Source organism: Rhea pennata, chromosome 5 (assembly GCF_028389875.1).
Source record: "Rhea pennata isolate bPtePen1 chromosome 5, bPtePen1.pri, whole genome shotgun sequence".
Taxonomy (NCBI): domain Eukaryota; kingdom Metazoa; phylum Chordata; class Aves; order Rheiformes; family Rheidae; genus Rhea; species Rhea pennata.
This window is the reverse complement of record NC_084667.1, coordinates 68,976,519-69,001,245: the sequence shown is the minus strand read 5'-3', so window position 1 is coordinate 69,001,245 and position 24,727 is coordinate 68,976,519. Positions and strand designations below refer to the sequence as shown.

The window sequence follows — 24,727 nt, the reverse complement described above, 5'->3', positions numbered from 1 at the left end:
CAGACTTGCCTTTAAAGAGTCTCCAGCAGTGCAGAAGAATACCAGTGATGCTAATAAATAGTTTTATCTTTGTGCAGGGTCTGGGGGAGATGCCATTAGATACACCTTCAGCAAAAGGAAGACGTTCCCATACCAGTAGTGTTGGGCATTCGAGGTCATCATCTACTTCCAGAGATGCTCTCAACATCACTGAGAGGTAATGATATCACTGAATGTTTTACCCTGTTAGTTACTGACCTCTGAGGGAATAGCCTCTCCACAAGAAAAGACTGTCTAAGCATTCACAAGTTTGTGAAAATTAAACATACTTGAAGAAAACGTTGAAACTTTACATTTCCCAGATAAATGGGATAGCTGCTAATATTAAAGTTGATCTGTGCATTTTAAAGCAAATTTGTTTATCAATATGTTATGTATGAAAATACACACAGCACACAAGCACTTGGAATTCACAGGTCAATTATCAGGTCCGGATGTTGCTATTCAAACTCTCTATAGAAACAAAATGCCTGGTGGCAGGTACAGCACACTTGAGAAATCAGATTAACCATTTGTGTACTTACCTGGATGACTAGGGAATGAGATAGATTTTTTAACTGGGATGACAGTGATCCTAGAACATACCGTCTCCATTTCTGGTTTCCTGTTTTGTCTTCTAATAAGTCTTCTTTTGAACTTGGGGGAAGGTATCTACTCAGGAACAGATTTCTGTCACGCACTCTCTACTACTCAAGATAGTAATCAAGTTTAGGCTTGATGATGGATTTCTGCTTTGGCATGTAAAGCTACTTGTCCATTTCCATATAAGAGATGCTCTGTACTGAGTCTGCCCATGGCCCTCATATCCTTGATTTGAGTAGTTATAGTGGCCTGTGATACACTGTAAGGACAGAAGATATCGATGTCAGGTTTTGTATGCTCACAGCTAACAGGCTTGAACTTGAAGATGCAAGAAGAAAGATGCTTGTTCCATGTTCCATCAAAAAACTTTGTTCAAGCATTAGGAGTGAGCTAGGGAATCTGTCTGAACTGGTCTGTAAATGCAAGATACTTATCTGGACTTCACATAAGTCCATGAGTTCTTTTAAAATAACCATATTTAAACATGAGACCTCCTTCATCACAAGATTTTCTGTATACTCTTGGTATCTGCACCTCTACTGAAAGAGAATGTCTTAGATTAAAGACTCCTGTTCCAGCTTGCTTATGTGTATGCTGAATAATGTGTTTTCCTTTTCAGTAAAGAATCTGCAGAAGCTCGTGAAGTTCCAAGAAGAACAGCTCATAATTCACTAGAAACTGCAGAATATGTTAAAGTCATTACAGATTTATTGAATGCAAAAGACTTCCGTGATCGAATAAATGGAATTAAGCAATTGTTATCAGATACAGAGAACAATCAAGACCTTGTTGTTGCAAACATTGTGAAGGTAACTACAAAAACATTCTATTTCAACAGTCTTGAAAGTTCTGTCACAAAATTTTCTGCTGAAAATCTTAGAATCTCTTTCAATAAGTATGTCTGATTAATGGGAAAACACAGAGGAGCAGATCGGTTATGCTTAAAGGGAGATAACATGAGCTACAAAGGTAGTTGGAAGTAAATAGGAGGAGCTTGAAAGCTTTCACATAGAGATAAAACTCATGGAACTATTTCTGGAGTACTGTGTGCAGTTTCATATGTGTCTGTGGGGAAAAGATTAAAATACTGGAACAGGTTACAAAAAGATCTGCAAGGAGAAATCAAGATCCGTCTCTGGAAACAGGCGGTTGAAATTTGCCTACATGTTTATGTAGGAGAAGGTGAGGAAATGTCTTAATTGCTTTAGGAACATATTGTTTCTGATGGGAAAACAATTTCTTTAGAAGAAAAATACTGCTAAGAGATCCAATAGTTGTAAATTAAGCATAGACAGATTGAAACTGTCTTTTAACAGTGCAGTGTCTTTGCTTTGAAGCTATAAAATATTGCTGCGAAACTCTCCAGTGTCCTACTTGTGAATGATTTTGAAATCTATAAATTAAGATCAGTTATCATTCTAAAAGAGGTGAAGTTTAGAATTGTGGGCTTGATCGAGGAACTGTCAGGTGATACTCAAAATATGAACAAATCTTAAGAAGTTCAGGCTAGAGCTTTTCTGTGAGGATATCTGTTAGTTATGCCTCCGAAAGGCAGAAACAAATTTAGGCATGTTACTGCATGTCATAATGACATGTACAGATTATGAGACTAGAGCCATCTCACTATGTGCTGTGAGGGACGCAGAAACAAAACATATGTCTCAAAGATGCTATAAATGGACTTTTTTTGCCCAATAGGGTTTTGTCTTGTTAAAAATACTTTCTTTGCAGAAAATACTAGTCATATTGAAAGTTACATATGGCTAGTGTACTTCTATTATATTGCATAAGAATGATTCAAATTCAGATGAAACTAGGTTTCTGAAACTAGTTGAATCATACACAGAATACAAATAACAAATGTTGCTTTACTTCCTAAAAGATTAAAATCCCCTTTTTTGCATATCAGAGCTGTCTCTTGAGAAGAAGGACAATAAAAATGCAAATATAAAGCAGGAAATATAATATCCACTTCAAACGTTAATTGTTAATTCTGATGAATGCTGTTTGGATACCTTTTCAGATTTTTGATGCTTTCAAGTCTCGCTTACATGACTCCAACAGTAAAGTAAATCAGGTTGCTTTGGAGACAATGCACAAGATGATTCCATTGCTGAAAGACAATTTATCACCTGTGATCAACATGCTGATTCCTGCCATGGTAGACAACAACCTAAACTCCAAAAATCCAGGCATTTATGCAGCTGTCACAAATGTTATTCAGGCTCTATGTCAACACTTAGGTAATGTACTCACTGTTAATTTTCAAGAGTTCATTGATTAAATTTTGAATGTAAAGGGTTGCTCTTTAAAATAATTTCCATCTGGACATTGTATTGTGTAATAATTTTTTATTCTGACACATCACAAAGCAGACAAGTCATCTTACTATTTCAGTGTTTTGCCAGTCCAGTAAAAATACTGCTAGCTGGACTAGTCGTAGGTGTGTAGGTGCTTTTATTATAATTTCATAGCTGGTGTTTCATTGTTCAGAAGCACGTCAAACTGCTGAGGCTCTTATGCAGATCAGAGAACTAGATTTTTGCTGATTTGTGCATGCCACAGCTAATTTCCTTCCTCAACTCTCTTGGCTTTGGGAGCAGAATCTGAATATTTTCAGTAAATGAAAATGCCTCATACTGCCGGATTGTTGAAGAGGTTCAGGGTTGTTAAGAGTTTTCCTTTATGCTTTTATGCCCTTGAATACATTGCTTTGTTTTCTTGGAGTTACTATATCATAAGTAAGGATGTTATTTCCGTTTTTTGATATTCTGATTATTTCTAAAGTGTTTAATTTTCTGCTTAAGATTTTTAACATGTGTTCTTCTTTGAATTTAGATAAGTATTTGCTTCTCCAGCCATTCTGCACAAAAGCCCAGTTTCTGAATGGAAAAGCAAAACAAGATATGACAGAAAAGCTGGCTGGTAAAGTTTTATTTTGCTTTGTCTATCTGTTTATTTGTATGGCATTCTGATTATGTAAATTCACTGTAGGACCATGGTGACAAGGCTGTAGCCTGCTGCAAATCTGCCCTTCAGTCTAGAGTAGATTGCAAGCATTAATAATGCAGCAGTATCAAATTTCAGTCCCTCCCAATGCAAACAGAAGCTGTTACTGACAAAACAAAAGATTATGATTTGGTCAGATATCCCTGCAAGCTGCATAATTACCTGAAGTTTAGCAGAGCTTTAATACAGAAATGGAGAGAATAAGTGCTGTTTTGTAATGAGTTTCATTCTATCAGATATTTGTGACTTGGTTTCTGGACATGCCTACTTCTGCCTTGCAGGCAACCATTTCTGGGCGGGTTTAGCTCAGTTGGTCAGAGTGTGGTGCTGCTAATGCCAAGATCGTGGGTTCAGTCCCTGTACAGGCTACGCTGACGGTTGGACTAGATGATCTCCAGAGGTCCCTTCCAACCTTACCATTCTGTGATTCTATGATTTGTTTTTTCTATGCAGAGAGCCAAAGGACTAGGGCTCACTGTGGAGGGTCATCTTGCTTACTTCCCTTATTTGTTTTAGTTCGTATTCTCTCCTCCTCCTCTGTACCCCTGTCAGGAAGAAAAGAATGGAATGACTGATTTTTAAAACTACAGTTCTACTTTTATGCCTGTTTACTTTTCCCTGTTGGTTTCACTCTCGTGATAAGGCTCTTGATACTACTTACTGGTGATCAGTCTTAAAGGAGACACAGTAGGCAAGCTGAGCTGCAGTCGTCATAAAAATGGCAGACTTCATAATCATGTTCTTCCTAAACTGGCGCAAAAAGTTTAAAGAAAAAATCATTACAAAACATAAGACAAATTTTATTAGAATTTATATACATATTTTAATAATTTTAACTTTAAAGAAATTAATAGCAGACATGTTGAAATCTCCTTTGATGTGAACCAGGAATGTGTTTCTGGGAAATATGCATTAGCCAAGCAGAGATCATTGAATTTATTTTGAGGGTAGGTCTATATTTAATAGTGAGGAAATTAAACTACATGATTTATTGGACAGTACTAATTATCAACCCCTAAACAGTTCATTTCTTTCTGGATTTTTTGGAGAAGTTTGTAGTAGAAATAACAGAAGACTACATGCATATATATTCTAGTAGAAAGACAAGTATTTGCCTGTAAATACTTAGACAAATACATCATGAATTAAGTATGGAAAATATTCCAGCTTGTATATATTTATAAAATAAGGTTATATTGTTCCTTGAACTCAAGTGCATACTGGATATTTCTGAGATAAATGGGAAATCATAAAATAGCTTATGTTCACTGTGAGGAATGAAAGTCCTTATGGTAATCCTATCAAAAAAGAAACTTTAAAAAAAATTTGTTTCACTTGCTTGTATTTTAATTTAATGGAGAGTTGTAATTATTAGCAGTAGCAATGTTGCTGTACAATAAAGTCCTGAGAGAGGATAGGAGGGGTAGTATTTGTAGGGAAGGCGGGTGTATCTTTTATTAGACCGCTGATGCTGCTGCAAAACCAGGACGCTTTTGTGCATGGCATTCCTTCATTAGCTGCTTTGAGAAGATGCTTTGATGCTTCAGTGCTTTTAAACGCCTCTGAAAGCAGGGGACGACTTGTGAATAGTATTTAAATATAGTCTTCAAAGGGTGCCTGAAAACCTGTTCTCTGTCTCGCAGACCTCGTTACAGAGCTTTACCCGCGCAAGCCTCACGCAGTGGAGCAGAAAGTTCTAGCCGTGCTTTGGCACCTCCTGGGAAATACGACCAACAGCGGCTCCTTGTCTGGCGCTGGCGGGAACATTCGGACGGCCACCGCTAAGCTGTCTAAAGCGCTCTTTGCACAGATGGGTCAGAGCCTGTTAATCCACGCTGCCGCTCAGCCGCCACACATCAAGAAGAGTTTAGAAGAATTTCTTGAGATAATAACCTAAAATAACGACCTTCGTGCGTCTGCCCGCGCGTAACCCGCTCAGCCGACGGGCCCCGACCCGCTGACAGCCGCTGACGCGAGGCCGAGGAGGCCGACGCTGCCCTTGCTCGGCGCGCGGCGCCCGCGCCTTTCACGTGGAAAACCGGGGCGGCGACGCCGCGCCATGCCGTGCCGTGCCGCGCCAGCCCTCGCGCAGCAGCCCTCCCCGCCCGCTCGCGCTTTGCCGTAGGAGCTACAGCCCAGCACCCTGTTTGTAGTACCGGATGTGAGATCTGTAACGAGTAATACACTTTTTAATCGCGTAATCACGTTTTGACATGTTTTAACGCTAAGCCTTACGCCTGTTAAGAAAAGCCTGGAGGTGATGAGGAAGAACGGGGTTGTGTGTGATGCTTGTGGAAAACACGTATGTTTTTAATCCACGTCTGTACTGGGCTGTGGGCCCGGCACGGGGGCGAGGCGGGGCAGCCCCGAGGGGACGGGGATGGGCGGCCGGCCCGCAGCCACAGGGGGCCGGGCCGCCCCGCGGCCCCCGGTACTGTGCTCGTTTCGCGAAGGAACCGCTCGAGAATAAACGGATTTATTTCTGTAACGTGCCGCCGCCGCCTCCTTGCCTTTCCTGCCCGCGGCCGGGGGAGACGGGCGGAGCGGCAGGAGATGGCGGCGGGGGCGGGACCACGCGGCGGCGGCGCGCAGGCGCAGTGCGGCGAGAGGGGCGCCTGTGCGCAGGCGCGGGGCGGTGGGGAGCGCCGTGCGCAGGAGCAGTGCGGCGAAGCGGGACGCCGTGCGCAGGCGCGGGGCAGCGGCGGGGAGCGCGGCGCGCAGGCGCAGTGAGGCGGGAGGCGCGGCGCGCAGGCGCAGTGCGGCGCAGAACGCTGTGCGCAGGCGCGGGGCGCTCTTCCTGGGGCCTGGCGGCGGCGGCGGCGGCGGCGCGCGCGCGGCGGGCAGATGGTGGCGAGCTCCGTGGCAGGTCGGCGGCCGCCGCGGCCGGAAGGGAGGGGAGGGCGGCCGAGGCGGAGGGGCGCCGGGAGTGGGGATCCTCCTCTGGGAGGATCGTCCTTCCTCGTGCGAAGCGGCCTCCCCGCTGGCGGGGCGCGGGCCCGGCCGTGAGACGGCTGGCGAGGCGGGGGGGGAGGGGCCCGGCCGTGAGGCGGCCGGGAGGGGGGAGAAGAGAAGAGAAGGGGGAAGGAGGCGGCCGTGAGGAAGCCGGCAGACCTAAACGTCTTCGATGAATACATTTGTAATTCAAAACAGTATTATCACGTGCGTAGTAAGTACTTAATTGAAGCAGGCTAAATAATCCATGGCGCTCTGAGTTACCTAAGGCAGCTGAGTGCGGTTTTCCATATGCGGATTGAGTTATTTAGCGGTATAAAGATTCCTACAGTTAATTTATTCTCTTACGGGGCTCTCAGTGGCATACCTGCTTAAACTTCTTGCCTGTTATCTTGTAGCAACGTAGATAGGCTCGTATTTGTTTACTAGGTGGGATGGATTTTGCTTGTGGGTTTTAAAGTTGGATATAACCTTCAGTTATTGAAAGAATCTAGCATATGAGTGTTTCAATCTGAGACATTTTAGGATAACTTGCTTAGAACCTGTCAAACAGATTTTAGACCCCGTTTGAAATGTACATGGTATGTGCATAAAGGTGATCAACTAGTACTTTATTCTCCATTTTTATTGATTTTTTTTTTCATTCTGAGATATAATAGTTGCATTTTTTCTCTCTTTTTTTTAAGCTGGACTGCATCTTCTGAATCATCTAGAAAGGAAGAAAGGCATATCTCAGAACAATTTTAGGTTATTAATTGTTGTGTGTGTAAGCACAATTGCATTTAGCTCTTTCTAAAGTTTAAAGCTGTAAATATCAGGGCTGCTGTTTTGCATAACCCACTCCTCTTCTACCTTGATTTTATAAGAGTTACATAGATTAGCTCAGAGTAATAGTAACCATTTTTGGTGGTGTCTATCTGTTCTGTACTCTGTACTGGCAAAGGTATAGTAATGCTATTCTGATATTTTCTGATTTCCAATGGGTGTTTATAAATGAGATCCATACTGAGGACACATCTCCAAAATTCACTAAGGAAACTGGCTTTGGATACTGCTTTTTTTAAAGAATAGCCTAAGATGTGAGGAAGAACTGGTCATTAAAGAGATAAAGTGCACATCTTATACAGGCATCCTCTTCAGTAGGACAAAAGTAGTAACGTACCCTGTGCAGTCAGATCGTGTTTGTATGGCTTAAATAGCAGCATCATCTGTTTATGAATGCTGTTGCTTTACATACTTATAAAGTGTTTACCTTATAAAAAGGAAAGAAATTGTATTACTGAGATTGCCAGGTGATATAAAAAATGGAGAACCAAAGTAATTACTTTTAAGAGGCTATTAGTAAGGCTCTGCTTTCAAAGTAGGACTTGTATAGCATGTATTAACCACGCAGACGTTTTTACACTACCGTAAAGTCATGTGACTTGATGATCTGTTACAAAAATAGGAGCTGTTGTGTCCTGTCTTGAAGCTTCTGAAGCTAGAGTATGGGAGTTGACCTTTTATATGAGATGGAAAACATTTCATTTCTGCCTGTAGTTTTTTTTTCCTCACCTTTTTATTGTTGAGTTTTCTATGTGTTTGTTCAATTGAAAGCAAAAATATCTGTTTGTCCTCTTTTCAGGCTTTTGACTGGAATGAATTCTGGAGATATAAATTGGAGGGGGCTTGAGGAGGGGACAGGATGTTGCTGTTTTGTCGTGCTTTGTTGAAATAAAAAGCTTGCTTACCATCTTCTCTGAGGAGAGCCTAAGGGTAATAAGAGAGGCAAATGTATTTGAGAATAGCAGTCTTATAGAAACAACTGAACTTGACATCTTTCTTTCAAAATATAGTCACAGTTAAGAACTGCTGAATTCTAGATTTATTATAAACCTGATTATTACATTACTGTAGCAAGATAGCTACTGTAATACGGTTCTGCAAATATGATACAGATGTGATCCAAGCTTACAGATTGTTGTATGAAACAGTGAGACTGTAAGAAGTAGACAAAACATTCTGTATAATTTGACATACCTAATCTACAAGCCTGCCAGTGCTGGTGAGGCCTAGTCCCAGATATTTTTTTACATGAATCTTTGCTGCACCCTGTATTTAGAAGTGAAGTCTGGCTTTGTATGCTAATCTGACACTACGGTGAATCTACAGCTGCTTTAAAAGAATGGATGTTGATATGAGCGTGAAGAGGAAGAATTAGAGTAAGTTCAGTTTAGTATCCTTACACGTAGGATTCAGGCATTGCAGGCCAAGATGAGTTGGACTGAGCAATGTTGGGCAATGTGATGTACAACCAAGTTGTGCCAGAATAGAATTTATGGCGGCCAGTAGGGCTGGGCAGCTGTTTTTGGCAGGAAGATCAAAATGAAGAGTGGGAGGAAGATGGAGTCTGTCCTGAGGGGCAGGCGGAAACATTTGCCATGTCATTTTACGTGGAAGCAGGTGACTACATGTAAGGAGCTAGCCTAAACTTTTTTGTGGCCCTCTAATGCTAATTTGTGTAGACATAGTTAATATGGACAGAGAATACTGCTGATAGTTAAGCTAGTTCAGCTAGACATTGAGGGTGTATTTTAACATATGGGTTGACTTTTATATCTTGATCACTACTAACAGTAATTACTTGGAAGATTCACAATAGTGTGTGTGTGTCTGTGAGTTAAAATTTATGGTTATTAACATTTTTATAATTGTGAATGAGACTCATGAATGAAGCAGATCTAATTGCTGGAAGTTCATGATGAAATAAATAGATGAATGAGACACTCAGGAGATTCTTGGATGGCTGAAAGTTGGGAAACAAATTTTGCTTAAGAGTTAACCTTGTTTGCTTAATCTTGGAATAATCTGTTCAGCTCATGCATCTAGTGAAATGTTTGGTTGTTTAGGTAAGAGCCCAATTTCTGAAAGTTTTAGGCCTTTCTGAACTTTTCACACTCTTAACTTGAAACAATCAAAGGTTAATATGAATTCATTGATGTTAATGTAACAAGGCTGGATGCACCTGACAATCTAAAGCTGTTTACTTGTAGATTGACACATCTACTTTTAGTAACCATCAAAGACAATGGGCAGCTTTTTGATTTAAGTGAAGTTTAACTATTAGGAATAGGTGCTTTCTTCCACCCCCTACTCTTCCCTAGTTAAACAGGAGTAATTATAGCACTTTAAGGCTTTTTTCTCTCAATACTGTAGTTGAATTAATGTCTATGCAGGCTGATAATTTTAAAACTCATGGTGAAGTTCTTGTTGAAGATTTGAATGTTGAATCCTTTTTTTTTTTTTTTTCCCCTCCACAGGATATAGTACTACAAAACAGCATTAACCTCAGTATTAGCCTCAGCTATGCAGAACTCAGAGAATACAGAGGAGGAGAAGACCGTGAGCAGTGACAATGCAGACAATGGCGCTGAGACAACAGCAGAAGAGCAGCATATGGACTTCAGTACAGAAATTATGAGTGTAACAGAGATGGAACAATCACCTGATAGTTCCGCTGACCTGAATGAAGAGAACACGCAAGAAGGTGAAATTTCGAATATTGAAAGTTTACAGACAACAGATATTGAGTCTTGCTTCCCTCCAGATTATGAGAAGTTCTGGAAAGTAGTAGAGGAGAATCCGCAGGATTTCACAGGATGGGTGTATCTTCTACAATATGTAGAGCAAGAGGTTAGTATGTACCTACTTTTTACCCTCAGCTTTCCAGTCAAAACCAAACTCCAAGTTTACATCAGGATTTCATAGATGCTATTTTCAGACAGCAGCACTTACCAGTTATCGTCAGCAGATATCGCAAAGCAATATTTAAGACAAAATCAAAACAATAATTCTTTTGAAAGCATTAATACTGTGGAGCTTCCATCTCTTACAAAAAATTTGTTCCAGTTTGTAAAAACAAACCTGTCCAGTTGGACTTTTGTGGTTAGATTGTAATCCATTTAGGAAAAATATAGTTAATACTTGCCAATTGTTAGAGACGATGTTTTGCACTTAAATTTTTTGGTAGTAAATGATCAGCTGCAACTCGAACAGTTCAAGAGTCTCACTAGCGTTTAAAAAGGTAGTTGTTTTTACAAATTAAGAATATTTGTGTTTTTCCATGACCTGTATAGATCTACATAGATGCTGATACTTACCGCTGTTACTGAAATTCTGAACTGACCATTGGATTCGCTTAAATGGTTTTAAGTTGGAGGCTGAGAGGTCAGCCAGCTATTTCAGAGTCTCAAGATTTTTTCTTGTTCATACTTGGGCATGTTCAGAATACTCAAAACTTGTTGAATGTGCTTTATGTTGTATTATTGTTTTCTGTTTTTAATCAGAGAAACGTGACCTACACGACTTGCCAAGTGTTAGTTTTTATTTAGTCTTCCTTAATTATGTGTGTAAAAGCAAACAAAAACTAATGGCTTTTCATGTGAGATGTAACTCAGCTGTGGAACTCCTTCCTGCAGAATATGTCAATGCAGAAGTTTATAGGGGTTCTCAACAAACAGCAGGACAAAATCATGGGGAAAAAAGTGTGGAAGGCTGTAATGTAAAATACTTACTATGTCGGAGGAGGTACTTGAGCTGCAGATTTCCTGACTAGGAAGACTTGCTGTATTTTTGCCCCACTCCTATACTTCTTGTAGTCAACTGTTATTGGTTGTTCTTTGAGACTATTTGCTGGATCAGATGGACTTTTGGTCTGATTGCACCATTGTTCTTTGAGAAGAAAGCTAGCTCTTTGTTTTGTCCTTTGAGCTGCACGTTAAAATGCTTCATTATCTTTTGTTGTGTATTTCTGACAGAATCATTTACCGGCTGCCAGGAAAGCATTTGACAAGTTTTTCACACATTATCCATATTGCTATGGATACTGGAAAAAGTATGCAGACCTTGAAAAGAGACATGACAACATTAAACAATCTGATGAGGTATGTAGGTAGCTGGATATAGCTATTGCCATTGGTCCTGTTAGCCAAATAATGACTAACCTACTGCAAGTCATTTGGCTGCCAGACCCTACCATATATGGTCAGATTTATAGGGATTTTGTTTGCATTTGTCACTTCTGTGGCATTTGTAGCTAATGTTTTTTCTCTTTGTTGGCAGGTGCGTTAAACCTCTACAGTTTGTCAAGCTTTGCAGTGCAAGCCTCTGTATTACACTGCAGCTTAACAAGTAGGGCAGGGCTTTTCTGTCACTTACATTTATTGCTCATTTTCAAAACAGTATAGTTGGTTTGCTGGTCACAATTGCTACATCTTATTGCATTTTTGGTCAGACGCTGTCAATGATGCTCTAATGGGTCTGTGCCCTATGGTCTGTACCCCAAAGCCTGCCCACACAACCTGGTCAGAATGCAGGGACCGCTGCGCTTTGAAGATCAAGACTCTGCACGTGGAGATCAGAACATTGCCATGTTCTATCCAACCTCCACCCAAATGGTAATGGTAGATTATTTAAACAAAATTCCAGTAATTAGTATTTCTAAGGTTCACCGGATAACACAGTGTTGCCTCTCTATTAGGACACCATTAAGTATTTGAAGTACAGTTCATGTTCTCTTCATAGGTTTATCGCAGAGGGCTTCAGGCAATTCCTCTTAGTGTTGATCTTTGGATACATTATATAAACTTCTTGAAAGAGACCTTGGACCCTGATGATCCTGAGACTAACAGTACTGTAAGGGGGTAAGTTAAAAGCAAGATAAGTGATACATGAAACATAAAATTACATAACAGTGTAATCAGATGAAAAGTATAAGCTAAAGGGCAATCTAATAGCAGCCTGCCGTTACTTACAGGGCTTTTTAAAAAAGAGGATGGAGCCAAATTCTACTAAGCAGGGACAGATAATATAATGTAGTATAAGGGTCACAAATTGTGAATTCGGAGGTTGAGACTAAATGATAGGAAATACTCAATTAAGCACTAGGATAGTAGTGCAGCACTGGAACAGGTTACCCAGAGAAGTCTGGGAATTTCCTTTCTTGGAGATTTTTAAGGTATGGCCAGAGCATATCTGACCTCACCTGTTGCTGGTGATGGTCCTGGTTTGAGTAAGAGGTTGGACTAAAGTTTTACATGAAATAAGTTGAACTAAATCAAAGTAGCTTTTAGCTTCATGACTGATGTGTAGTTTTTGTCTGGTAAACAACTAAAGCAGTTGTTTCAGAAGCTTCTTTACAAGAATTTTGCAGCCTTAAAGATTGTGTGTTTTCGTAATGTCTTGCATTCCTGCCTGTGACTTTTTGTGTCGTCTTTACTCGCTTTGTTTTGATAGTGCTGGGTAGAAGGGAACAGTGCAAACATGAATTTCTAGAGTTCTTTCTTTGGATACGTAGAAAATATTTTGAGGCATTTAAGTAATGAATTTAAGTGTCTACTGCTGCATTGAGAAACAACTGTGAAATTATATCACTTTTCAGAGCCTATGAACATGCGGTCTTGGCAGCTGGGACAGATTTCCGTTCTGACAGACTGTGGGAAATGTATATAAACTGGGAAAATGAACAAGGGAACCTAAAAGAAGTTACATCTATATATGATCGTATCCTTGGAATTCCAACACAGCTCTACAGTCATCACTTCCAGAGGTAAAAAGGAAAAAAAAGATTTAATTAATTTTACAGATTTACAGTGTTATTACAGAATTGCTTGAAAATACAAACTAGATAAGATAGTTTTGCTAGCTTTTTATAGGTACGGAAACACATTTTAAGAAATTTATTTTTAGAAAAAAAAATCACAAATTTTATTGTAGAATAAAAGATGGCTTTGAAATTGTCATAAAAGAGGATGTCTTTGAAAAAGCTGAATGAGCAGCCTTTGAACTTTACATCATACTGTAGTGCTCACTTGTAGTGAAACACTAATTGAACTTTTAAAACTGACTTACTAAAGAGAAATACTTGGTAAAGTTTTAAATAGTAAAATCCAGTGTTAATACGGGCAGGATAAGTGGACCTGAAAGCACTAGTTAAATTATACAGTAGCCTTCCTGTTAATTTCTGCAGATCTGTTTTTTTTTTGGAGATAAAGAATCTTAGAAAATTTAGATTATTCTTTGCTATCAATTTAACATGACAAATGATCTGTATGCATCACTGAAGTTCATTATTCTTTAATTTCTTTATGAAATGTGAAGCTTCTGAAATGTGATAAACAGCAGAAGTTGCATTTTATGCTTAAGTTATCAGAAGTTGTGTCTTCAGTATTGTTCTAGGTTAATACAGAACCACACTAGTATTTATTCTTGTGCTCTGGTTATGCAGATTACTTACTAAAATATAAAACATAAGTTTGTATTGATTTGTTTCTAACTATTCTTAGGTTTAAAGAACACGTACAGAACAACTTGCCCCGAGACCTTTTGTCTCCTGAGCAGTTTGTTCAGCTTCGCAGAGAACTGGCATCTGTAAATGGCCATAGTGGAGAAGATGCACCACCTGGAGATGATCTGCCCTCTGGGACTGAAGATATAACCGACCCTGCTAAGGTACATACGTAGCTGATGTTCCCCAGCACTTCTTGCCTTATTCTGCTGCTAGAAGAAGAGTTTATTTGCAGAAAGTATAGTATGTTTGTAGCTGAGATTCTTCTGTAGTTCTCTTGCGTATCAGTGATTGCTCAGTAATTACTGCTTTTATCTGTAGAACACTTAAATAGGTATCAAAGAAATGGAGTTCAAAGTTGAAAGAAATGGTGTGTAAAACTTTTGGAATAAATACTAACCATTCTATGAAAATGTACACATACTGAAACCACATTTTACTTGGGTTCAAATTCATTTGAATCTAAATAAGCTTTAAGATAAGGCCAAATTTCATATGCCTTTACTCACAAAAAGTAACTAAGAGTAACTCACTAATTACACTTTTTAAATTTATGTGTATTGCTGTCAACATAAAGTGCATTTACAAAGCTGATAAATTATCTCATTTTGTTACGTTTTTAAAAATTATTGTTTAGCTAATCACTGAAATTGAAAACATGAGGCACAGAATCATCGAGATTCATCAAGAAATGTTCAATCACAATGAACATGAAGTCAGCAAGAGGTGGACATTTGAAGAAGGGGTAAGTTTGTGTATTTTTATGTAAGGCAGCATGCGTTAAAGTCTTGAACATAAGACCGGGAACTAGGAATTCTGAGTAACAGTTAAAGCTTTACAATCTAAACTGCTCTGAGGCTTAGAACAAAGATGTAGTTTCATTATTCTGCCCTTTTCCTGTAAAAAAGCAGCTTGTGAGGTGAACCCTCTTATCTGAGGGTATAACAATCTTTAAGCAATATTTGGAGAGAGGCAAGGTGGTGCAAGAATACCTTTTATTAAGTAGCTTTTAAGTATATACACATAAAATGCTGTGTAAGGTGGTACTACCTTATGCATCTGGGGTACCACAGAATCAATAAGGGGAGGAAGGCAGTGCTGATCCAAAAGATAAGCCTGTCCTGAAAGGAAAATGCACAGATTCATATGTATGCGTATATATTGTTGCATTAGACGCTTGCATCTGAAAACAGTTAGCATTTGCATTTTCCATTTTTCCATAAGCAACATACTCCTACATATAACATAATAATTGATTTATCATTTGATCAAGGCAAAAAAATTTTTTTTTCCATATAGAATTAAGGTCAGTTACTGTTGAAAAAGCAACTTGAGTTTTCAATTCTCAACTGATTTTTCTGGCAAACATAATATTGTTCTTGCTTTAGATTTACTTTCTTTTCAAAGAGGACCTGGTGTGGGAGAGTTGGAACAGGTTTTTAGAGGTACCTAAATGTGGTACAGGAAATCAGAACTTCATTATATTTCTTACTGCACTTTGTTGGAGTAGGCCTGACATCTTACAAGCCAGAGAAACTCAAAAACTTATTTGGTCAGCATTAGTATCATAGACTACTAGTACATGAGAGTTATTTTTCTTGAAGTATAACAGCCTAAAGAACTGTTACTAGTTCTACATATTGCAGGAACACTCTTGCAGCAGATATCTAGCTTAGAAGGAAGTAAAGCTTACAAAGTATGACTGTAGAGCAGGTGAGGACTCGGATATGCTGATGTGTAGTACGAAATGGTTTGGGAGTAAAACCATTAAGGAAAACCTTAAGCTTCAGGATCTCTAGCTTGGGATAATGATAAAACTGTGGACATGTTGCAGAAAATGTATCAGAAACAGGATATCTGCTATTGCTGATTGCCAGAATCAATACTTGCTCTACCAAGAGAGTATGGCTGCTCAGTAGATACCAGCATGTTGGATATCTAAGGAATTTGGAATATAAAGTTAAACATGTCTTTATAATGGACAGAAAGTAAGTAGATCTATGGCAGATGCCAGACGTAAGTAATGGTGGCCACTTAGCCACTTAGACCTGCTTTACTACTGTTTTAGTGGCATCATATACCTGTGAATTTATCAAAATGGAAGGGAAAAAAAATGGATTCCATAACAGAATTCACTGAGGAGCGTGAAGGGGGATGATGGGCTTTTTGCCTATTACTCCTTAATTATTATTGTAAGTGTTTGTTTGTTTGTTTTTTTTTTTTTTTTTTTTTTTTTTTACATTTATACTGATGTTTCTGAGATGGAATTGCGGTACAAGAAAGAAATAGTAAAGTAAATTGAAGGTGAAGAGAGAAAAAACAAAAGAGCTCTGGAGGGATGCTTTATTGCATTTAGTTCAGAGCAGTTTTTAGTCTTTTTCTTCTGAACTGTCCCATTGAACTCTTCTGGTCATCAGAAGTAAAAACGTGATCTTGCCAGCTGCTGACTAATCAACTTAATGTAAATATTTATAATAAAGTCCATTTAAATGCTCTGTCTTTCCTTCCCATGATTCTCAACACAATTTTAAACTTAATTTGGAGGATGTTAGTACAACAGTAAGTACTTTAGTTGGCTGTATATATGTGTGTACAATATTCAGTGTTGTTTACAATTTCTTTGTTGTCATGGTGCAGCTGCAGATTTGCAGGGAAAAAACTGTTTGCATTGAGTTCTTAAATTCTGTAAACACTTTTGAGTAAAAGTTTTCTACAGAAAGTAGCTTAAAATTAATTGGCAGCAACACTTCTTGAGCAATATTTGGATAATCCCATTTGACTTGTTTGAATAGATAGTGAAGTATGATTCTGAAGTGCAATCTAAAGAAATGGTGTTACTTGAGTGGTGTGTGGTTAATTTTAGTTTTTTAATCCAACTTGGTGTTAGGCTTTAGTCATGCATTGCCATACTGTGATTCTTGCAGATAAAGAGGCCTTACTTCCACGTAAAACCTCTGGAGAAAGCTCAGCTGAAAAATTGGAAAGAATACTTAGAATTTGAGATAGAAAATGGAACTCATGAACGAGTTGTGGTCCTCTTTGAAAGATGTGTTATTTCATGTGCCCTCTATGAGGACTTCTGGATTAAGGTAAGGGAAGTAGTTTACCAATGGTCTCTTACTCATTGCATACATTGATCTAGTGACTAACCTTTTGTACTCTTGTTGAATGTTGTTCATATATAACTATATCTGTTGCATTAGGAGATGGTCTGCTTGCAACCAGATTTGACTGCTGCATATGCCAACTTCGTTGCCTCTCTACGTCCTTCCTTACAGAAACTAGTCTAGTGGTTCAATAAAGGTGCTGAATGGGTTTAAACAAAAGAATTTTATCGTTCTGTCATGTATTTAAAGACCAAAGATAAGCTGTAAAATTATACAATCTCTGCTCTGTTTTCAACTGTAGTATGCCAAATACATGGAGAATCATAGTATTGAAGGAGTGAGGCATGTCTACAGCAGGGCTTGCACAATACATCTTCCTAAGAAACCAATGGTTCACATGCTATGGGCTGCCTTTGAGGAACAGCAGGGTAAGAGCAAAGTTGTTTTTTCCTGGGAGGGATTCTGTTTTAAATTAGCTGTTGGATATGTCATATTTTAAAGCATCTTTTCTGGTATTTTAGGCAACATCAATGAGGCAAGAAGAATCTTGAAAACATTTGAAGAGTCTATTCTAGGACTTGCAATGGTTCGCTTGCGAAGAGTAAGCTTAGAACGCAGGCATGGAAACATGGAAGAAGCTGAACACCTCCTTCAAGATGCTGTTAGGAGTGCCAGATCAATTAGTGAATCGTCATTTTATGCCATCAAGTTAGCTCGACATCTCTTCAAAGTACAGAAGAATCTCCCAAAGGCAAGAGAAGTGCTGTCAGAAGCCATAGAAAATGACCCCGTATGTGTTTCCTTATTGCTGTATAAAAACAGACTCGTGGTATTTTTTTTCTTTTTTCAGAACTGTATTTTTAAAAACGGCAACAATGATGACAGATGTTCTAACTGTATGTAATGTTTTATTACTGCATGGAGACACTAGTCCCTCTAAACTGATGTTGCCATATTGTGTGCTGCAAGTTTACACCTTTAAATCTTTTCTTATCAGAGGCACGGTATACTTCTATATTATATGATTTCCAGAAAGGAAAAATTAAGAGTATGGAGTGTTTACATTTCAAGGCAGATATGAATAGTGTAGGCAGTATTCTTGAATCATTCTGTATAACCATAGAAATATTTGCCCCTCCAATCTTTATTATTAATTGTGATGCCTGTTTTTGTAATGTTAGATTGCTTTTTACTTAATTAAGAAACAACACCAGAATTAGGTCAAAGATGACCAATATAAAGAGATGACTTTTGTATTTACTATTTTGTAGCATATATTTATGACGCAAAAGTTCTGATGTATAGTTTTAGTAAGTGTTAAATACATAACATGACAGATGAACAACGTGCAATACAAGTCTTTTTTCCTCCCCCCTCCCACAGGAAAATACGAAACTTTATCTCAACTTACTTGAAATGGAGTACAGTGGAGATCTCAAGCAAAATGAAGAAAACATCTTGAGCTGTTTTGATAAAGCTGTCCATGGCGCTTTGTCTATAAAAATGAGGATTACATTTTCTCAGCGAAAAGTAGAATTTCTTGAGGATTTTGGTTCTGATGTAAACCAGTAAGATTTAATATGTGCAATGGCCATATTAGGGTCACCACAAGATGTGCTTATAAAACTGGTGGGAAAGAGGTTGGGCATCCATTAAACTTTCTTTTGTGCCACAAATTCTCTGTTGGCAGATAGATGCCAGATCCACATCCCTTTAAAAAAAAAATTTTTCTGAAAAAAAAATGCGTCTCCTTTTCTCTGAAATATCTAAGACTTTATAGGACAGAATTGTTACCCTTAACCTCTTAAAATTTTAACTTGCTAAGTTTTATATAAAAGGAGGATGCCTCTCAAAGGGGCAGTGTTCTGTGATGCAGATAAAATCTTATTCTTTGGTAACCTCAGAGCTGCTGCTTGAGTTCCCAAAATCACATCAACTTTGTTAATGTTTCTAAACATTTAAGAAAAGGTACTCTTGTGCAGGAGGATCACATACTAGAAGTGCGATTTATTAATTAAATACTAGACATGCCTTTTTCCCTTCTTAATTCCATGTACTAAAATAAGCCCTTGTTCTTATTTACATTTTACAGCTAACTTTCTTAGGAAGACCAGCCATGAGTTAGGTTTTCTTTTCCTGTTTTGTATGTTTTTAGGAATAGCTGTCCATAATTTCTGCTTATCTTTAACATACTAACTTGCATGGCAGCCAAGCATGCCACTTTGGGATCATAAGCAGACCAAACAAAAGGCAATTTTATGTTCCCAAACAATCTAGAGGATAGAACTAAGTATTCACTTAAAATAAGATTTTTTTTAAAAAAAAAAAAAAAAGCCTTTCCTACTTATCATAAGTATTGAGTTTTCATTTGATACTTTATAAATTGCAATATGCAGCATAAAAGTAATCTAGATACTTTAGTTAGAAAATGCAAATATTACTGATACATGAATAATAATATGACTCTGTCATGCTGCATTGATGTTTGAGAAAAGGCTGTAGGTAATACTTTGGAATTGTTACAGTACTGTATAACACTCATTTCTGATATTTGAGTAAATGTGCATCCTAAACATTAGTGCTGCTATGGGCAGTATCAACAGCTAGACTACATGGTGCAGTCGTTGGGAGGAGCAGCTGTGTGTCACAAGTCTTAAAATTTCTTCATGAAGTAACTTTATGGAACAAGTGCATTAAGTATGCTAAAAGTTTAGCAAGTTAGGGATTTCAGAGCTAGCATTGCTGATAAAATTCATCTTTATGCAGGGTGAAATCTCCCTTAATAGTGAGTTTTTGGCTTTTGTATTTTCATGATGGATCAATCTGATTTCAATTAAAATTCAAATTTGGTTATAATTGTTTGCTTTTAAATATTTTTATATTTTTCAAATTGAAAGATGCATTTTAAAATGGTTGCTCATGTATTTATGCTTCATGTAATGTTTACATGGAAATTGTGAACAAAAGTATATTTTTCTTTGTTTGTTTCAGGCTTTTGGATGCCTATGATGAACATCAGGCACTTCTACAGGAGCAGGATTCCTTAAAAAGGAAAGCAGAGAATGGGTAGGAAATATCTTCCCCTGAAAGTTTAAACTAACCCAATGGGTTTTGCAGTATTGGTAGCAGGAGCATGTATTATACAGGACTGTATCTAATACAAAGGATTTGGGAAATGCTTTAAAAATAGTTCAGAGAATGATCATCAGAGACTGTTCTTTAGGACCTGTGAAATGGTGAGAGGATGGGTACAATAATTAACTAACACTTTTGCATTTCTTACAACATTTGAATTTCAGCGGGTTTTAAAATTACTGTGATCTGTATTCCCTACATGTAGAAACAGGAATCGTTAAACACTTCTAACTTACAGTAATCTATAACTTTTTTGTCTCTGACTTAAAGCTTTGAAGCAAGTTAAGTGCTGTTATTTAATATGTAAAGAAGGAGAAATTGTTAGAACTTGCATCAGTTACAATTCTGTAAGCTGTCTATTCCAGCCATAGGAATAACTATTTTTAAAGTCTCAAGCTTCTTTTATGGTTTATGTGTAGGAGGTCTTAAGGCATTCCAGGTTGTTAAAGGTGTTTAAAACTATGAGCCAGAAATAGTTCCTATACAGACAATTTATGATTTAGCATAGACTAACAGAACATGGGGGAGGATAGAGATGAAGTACAAACGAGGACTTTGAAATGTGGAGTTTTAATTCATACAAAGAAACACACTTTTAAGTTACTCAAAATTCAGCAAGTAAAACTGTCTGAACTGTTTTTAGGCAACAGCTGGAATTAAGGTCTCAACTCAAGAGGAGGAGGTGGGCAATAAACCTATCTTTAGTATTACTGTACAGTTATCAAAATACTGAGGCAGTATGGCTGCAACTGATTAAAAAGCCCACACCATCTCCTCGTACATGCACACGTTAAACAGAATGGCAGTTCAGTCTTACCCTTCCGGAAGTTCTGTAAAACATCTGTATATGCAATTAGTTTAAATCTAAACAAGAAATGTTGACACTAATGGCTCTGTAGGAAACTGCTTCTGGAAACTTACTGTGGGCAAATTGCCTTTCTTCAGTCATTTGGCAGTAACTATTTAGGTAATTTCTGTCTGACGATTCAACAGGAATGGCCTTGGACAGTCCTTAATGCAAGCATCCAGTGCAGGAACAGCGCTGCTGTTTTGTTTTGTTTTTTGACTTTTTTTTTCCTCTAACCACTTAAAAGTATACCTCAGATAGGGTTACACAACAGGCTTCAATAATTGGAACCAGACTTATTGGAGAAAATAACATTTTAAATGATGTATCACAGAAACACTAAATAATACTGCCAAGAATAACCATCTCTGAGCAGAAGCTTCTTGTTGATGTCTAGGTTTAAGCACCATAGCAACTTAAAAATGAGACCATTGTTCTGAAGCACCATATACAGTCTTTCTCCGAATCAAATCTTACTTTCTTGTTTGGGTAGATCACCACTTTTGAAAATAGTACTTATATTTGTGTAGTAAATGTAATTAAAAAAAGACAATTTTAGAAGTTAAGATACTATTTAGAAGCATTATATTAACTTTGCAGATCAGAGGAGCCAGATGAAAAAAAAATGCATCCAGATGACCCAGCTTTGGCATCAGCACAGATGATGGATGGAGACATGCAAGTCAATCAGGCAGCATACAATTACAATGCCTGGTATCAGGTAGGTATGCTTTGAGTGCTTCCTCTGAGATGTACATGCTGAATATATTTAAACTGTTTTATCAGTGACTTTCTTCTGTCTACAGCCAAGTGTTACTTGGCAAGGAAGGCTTGCGATAAATTTTAGCTTCTGTTGGTTCTTTTCTTGTGCTTCTATGTAAACTTACAAAATCCCTGTGTAGTATGGACAAAAATTAAGAAATTTTTGTGGTTGGCTCTTTGTATATAAAAGGAAGTGTAATGCAATTGAGGACGTTCCTGGTTAAGGGTAGTAGATTATTTTGTGCTGAAACTTTTTACCCAGGAAAGTCACCTTGGGATGCCAGTTTAATACTAAGTATTTTCATAGTTTCCCCCCACCACCACCACCACCAGAGTAATAGCTCCTTTCACAACAGCATGGATTCTGCTGCACTAGTACATACATGCAAGATCAACCTGTTAAATAGCTTGTCTGGGGCTATTCTTGCATGCTATTTCATTTTGTGCTCTAGAGGGGCGTAAAGGCTGAATCAGTAATGTAAGAGGTTTCCTCCTCTCTTGAGTTAGCGTGCTCTGCTTGCTTCTAGAAAGACAGGTCCCTTTTGGTATCCTGACTTTGAACAAGGGGCATGTCATAAAGTCTGAGCTTCAACATCTTTCTGCATGAGATTAATAGACTAAAGGTGGGCACTGGTGATGCCCCCTCAGCTGGGATGAGTCTTGTACTTTGGGCTTGGAAGGCTTTTCTCATTGAGAGCTGCAGGATTCAACTGAAACACGTTGGGAAGCAGTTGATGAAAGCTTTTGTTTAGACTGTCAGGAGCCAGGCATCTTATCAGGCAAATGACAACAGTGGTTGCAGATGTGACATAAGCAGGCAGCTCTATAACCCTATTTTAGAAGTGTCTGTATCACAGAAAAATGCTCATCTCAAAGCCAGGCAGTAAAAGGTGTCTTACCCAACATGGGGAACTCTATAGATATTAGGCCAGGAAAAATGAGAGAGATTCTCAAAACTCGGAGGCACGGGAGCAATAAAATTATACTCTCTATAAAGATATCAGTCCTGTGGTTGAAATGTAACTTCAGCACTGGATGCCTTCCACGCATTTCAAAGTCTGTTTTGGATTAGCAGACACCATGGAAGCTCTGAGGGGATGGGGACGTTTCTTCATGCCACACCTGAGAACACTATGCTGCTAAATCCCTACATAATCTAAGTGAGACAGCTGGGGCTGCAAGTGGTGGCAGTGCCATCTCCCAAGCCTGAATACAAGGGAACTGCCCCACTCATGGTCTCTGCTAGCTGCAAACCAATAGATTTGATGGGAGTAGTGTTACGGCACTGAGAGACTTTACCTTCCTCTCCCACCTTGCGGGGTTTGCTGTAATACTGGACATGGAGCTAGTACCTAGAATCTCCCACAGATGCAGTATTCATGTTTTCATTACCTTTTGATCATTCCCTTCTTCCTCTTGTGAGATTCTGTTGAATAGAGAAGTGACAAGGAGCTGTAGATTAAGTACCAAAGGGAGAATTTGAGGAATGCCCTTTATATCACATTGAGGTACAGGATGCACTTAAAGCCTGGACGAAAAGGTATTGAGATATGAATATTCGGGATGGAGCATGTTGATACTGGTGTATGGTCAAGCTGTGTAGTGTGTTTAGATCAATTAAAATCACAAAAGGGTAAACTGACATGTGATGTTTTGGAATGACAGTTTATCAGATACCCTTCATGGAACAGGAGTGTTCTGACTTATGTTCTAATATCTTTTTTTTTTTAGTACAACTATCAGAATGCATGGAATTACGGACAGTATTATCCTCCTCCTCCTTGATCAGAAGAGTGAGTGAAGTTCATTGTGCAGTTTCAACAAAGATGGAGTAAAAAAATATATTTTTCTAAATTAGGGATGTGAAAGAACTGTTGTAATACCTGCTATTTGGTCTTTTGCATGTGAAATGAGCTGATGTTCACAGGGTATGTGTGAAGCAAGATTTGTGTGTTGGTAACTGATAAATGGTATCTCTGTATACTGCTAGTTTACCATAAATGCATTTCTTTATTTCCCTGCACTAACTTAAGGAGATATTATTTGAAGAATTTTTTGCTGTTTCATAATGATTCCGTAGACTTAAAAAAAAAAAAAAGAAAAAGAAAAAAGAAAAAAAAAAGGAAAGAAAATCAGTTAATCTGTAGCCTTTTTTAAAGCATTTCTGATGACTGGTGTTACCTGCAGTGGCTGCTACAGGAAACAAGCAGGTCAAGGAAGGCTGCCAGTTCATGAGCAAGGCTGTCCTTTCACCTGCGCTCCTCTCCAACCAAAAATTCATACCCTGCTATCATGAAACTTCTTCCCATGCCCCAGACCACTGTTTATATTGTCATGACTGAAACTTCAGATGAAGATGGCAGCCTTTGTAAGCTGTGATATGTATTTTCTATTTTATGTGGGGGTCAAAAATTAAAATGCAGTGCAAAATGATGTTGCATTCTTTTTTAAAAAAAGCACAAACTGTGTTTGGAATGGATTTTTGTATCTAGAGTTTTTCATGTACACAGTGTGAGCAAACTTTTTTCATTTTGATCAAAGTGATCATTCTCATTTTCGTAATAAAAGCAAGGAATTCAGTAGTTCTTTGAGCTTTCTTGGATTTCCTCATTCCAGTTGAGAATAAGAACTTCATATTTTCAGTTCAACAACTATTGTTCAAACTAACTTCTGCTTGTGTCTGTGTTACAGAAAGGGCTCATGACAGGCATCATGCCTCTCAATTCTGTAACATGCCTTTAAAGGAGAATTTTAGTAGCATGTGACCTGAAGTTTTTTTTAAATTTAAACAATGCTTAGCATATAAATACCAATTTTTCTTCACTTCTGCCTCTCACATTCTCCTAATATTCTAGGTCTAACTAAAATTGTTGGGTAAAATTACTGTGGTAAAACTTAGCAGCTACATAGAATGTAAAACTGAAAGAAAAATGAGTAATCCAAGACTTGAGCTAAGTATTGAAGTAAATA

The 24,727-nt window shown here is 38.3% G+C and overlaps 2 protein-coding genes and 1 non-coding gene across 7 annotated transcripts in view; all 3 read left to right on the top strand.

Annotated features, from left to right (window-relative positions):
- TOGARAM1 (TOG array regulator of axonemal microtubules 1) overlaps nt 1-6,118 on the top strand; it is a 41,685-nt gene extending 35,567 nt beyond the window's left edge. Inside the window, exons 19-23 of the mRNA XM_062577709.1 lie at nt 78-196; nt 1,241-1,430; nt 2,645-2,864; nt 3,460-3,546; nt 5,274-6,118. Coding sequence (XP_062433693.1) covers nt 78-196; nt 1,241-1,430; nt 2,645-2,864; nt 3,460-3,546; nt 5,274-5,527 — 870 coding nt within the window. The 3' untranslated portion in view covers nt 5,528-6,118. The remainder of the gene's footprint in view (nt 1-77; nt 197-1,240; nt 1,431-2,644; nt 2,865-3,459; nt 3,547-5,273) is intronic.
- A 291-nt stretch (nt 6,119-6,409) lies between these two features.
- PRPF39 (pre-mRNA processing factor 39) lies at nt 6,410-24,339 on the top strand. Of its 5 annotated transcripts, none has more exons than XM_062577861.1 (14): nt 6,410-6,496; nt 9,882-10,254; nt 11,379-11,504; nt 12,145-12,263; nt 13,001-13,168; nt 13,905-14,070; nt 14,544-14,651; nt 16,831-16,995; nt 17,315-17,441; nt 17,535-17,803; nt 18,397-18,581; nt 20,005-20,079; nt 21,596-21,716; nt 23,489-24,339. In XM_062577861.1, the coding sequence occupies exons 2-14, from the start codon at nt 9,928-9,930 to the stop codon at nt 23,540-23,542; spliced, it is 2,010 nt and encodes a 669-aa protein (XP_062433845.1). In that variant the 5' UTR covers nt 6,410-6,496; nt 9,882-9,927; the 3' UTR covers nt 23,543-24,339. The 5 variants fall into 5 exon arrangements, with proteins under 5 accessions (XP_062433845.1, XP_062433844.1, XP_062433847.1 ...); XM_062577860.1 differs by lacking the exon at nt 6,410-6,496 and adding an exon at nt 8,316-8,337; XM_062577863.1 differs by lacking the exons at nt 6,410-6,496; nt 9,882-10,254 and adding exons at nt 11,683-11,751; nt 11,855-12,017 and having other exon boundaries at nt 11,423-11,504.
- LOC134141724 (small nucleolar RNA SNORD127) lies at nt 17,881-17,966 on the top strand. Its single transcript, XR_009958707.1, has one exon. It is a non-coding gene; the product is annotated as a small nucleolar RNA SNORD127 (small nucleolar RNA).
- Nucleotides 24,340-24,727: the final 388 nt, after the last annotated feature.

What these genes read in the sequence shown, in the direction of transcription:
- PRPF39 (XM_062577861.1), top strand. Translation starts at nt 9,928, where the DNA reads ATGCAGAACTCAGAGAATACAGAGGAGGAGAAGACCGTGAGCAGTGAC. An exon ending in ACATTAAACAATCTGATGAG is followed by an intron (nt 11,505 to 12,144) that starts GTATGTAGGTAG and finishes TTCTCTTCATAG; the next exon opens with GTTTATCGCAGAGGGCTTCA. An exon ending in TTTGGTTCTGATGTAAACCA is followed by an intron (nt 18,582 to 20,004) that starts GTAAGATTTAAT and finishes TGTTTGTTTCAG; the next exon opens with GCTTTTGGATGCCTATGATG.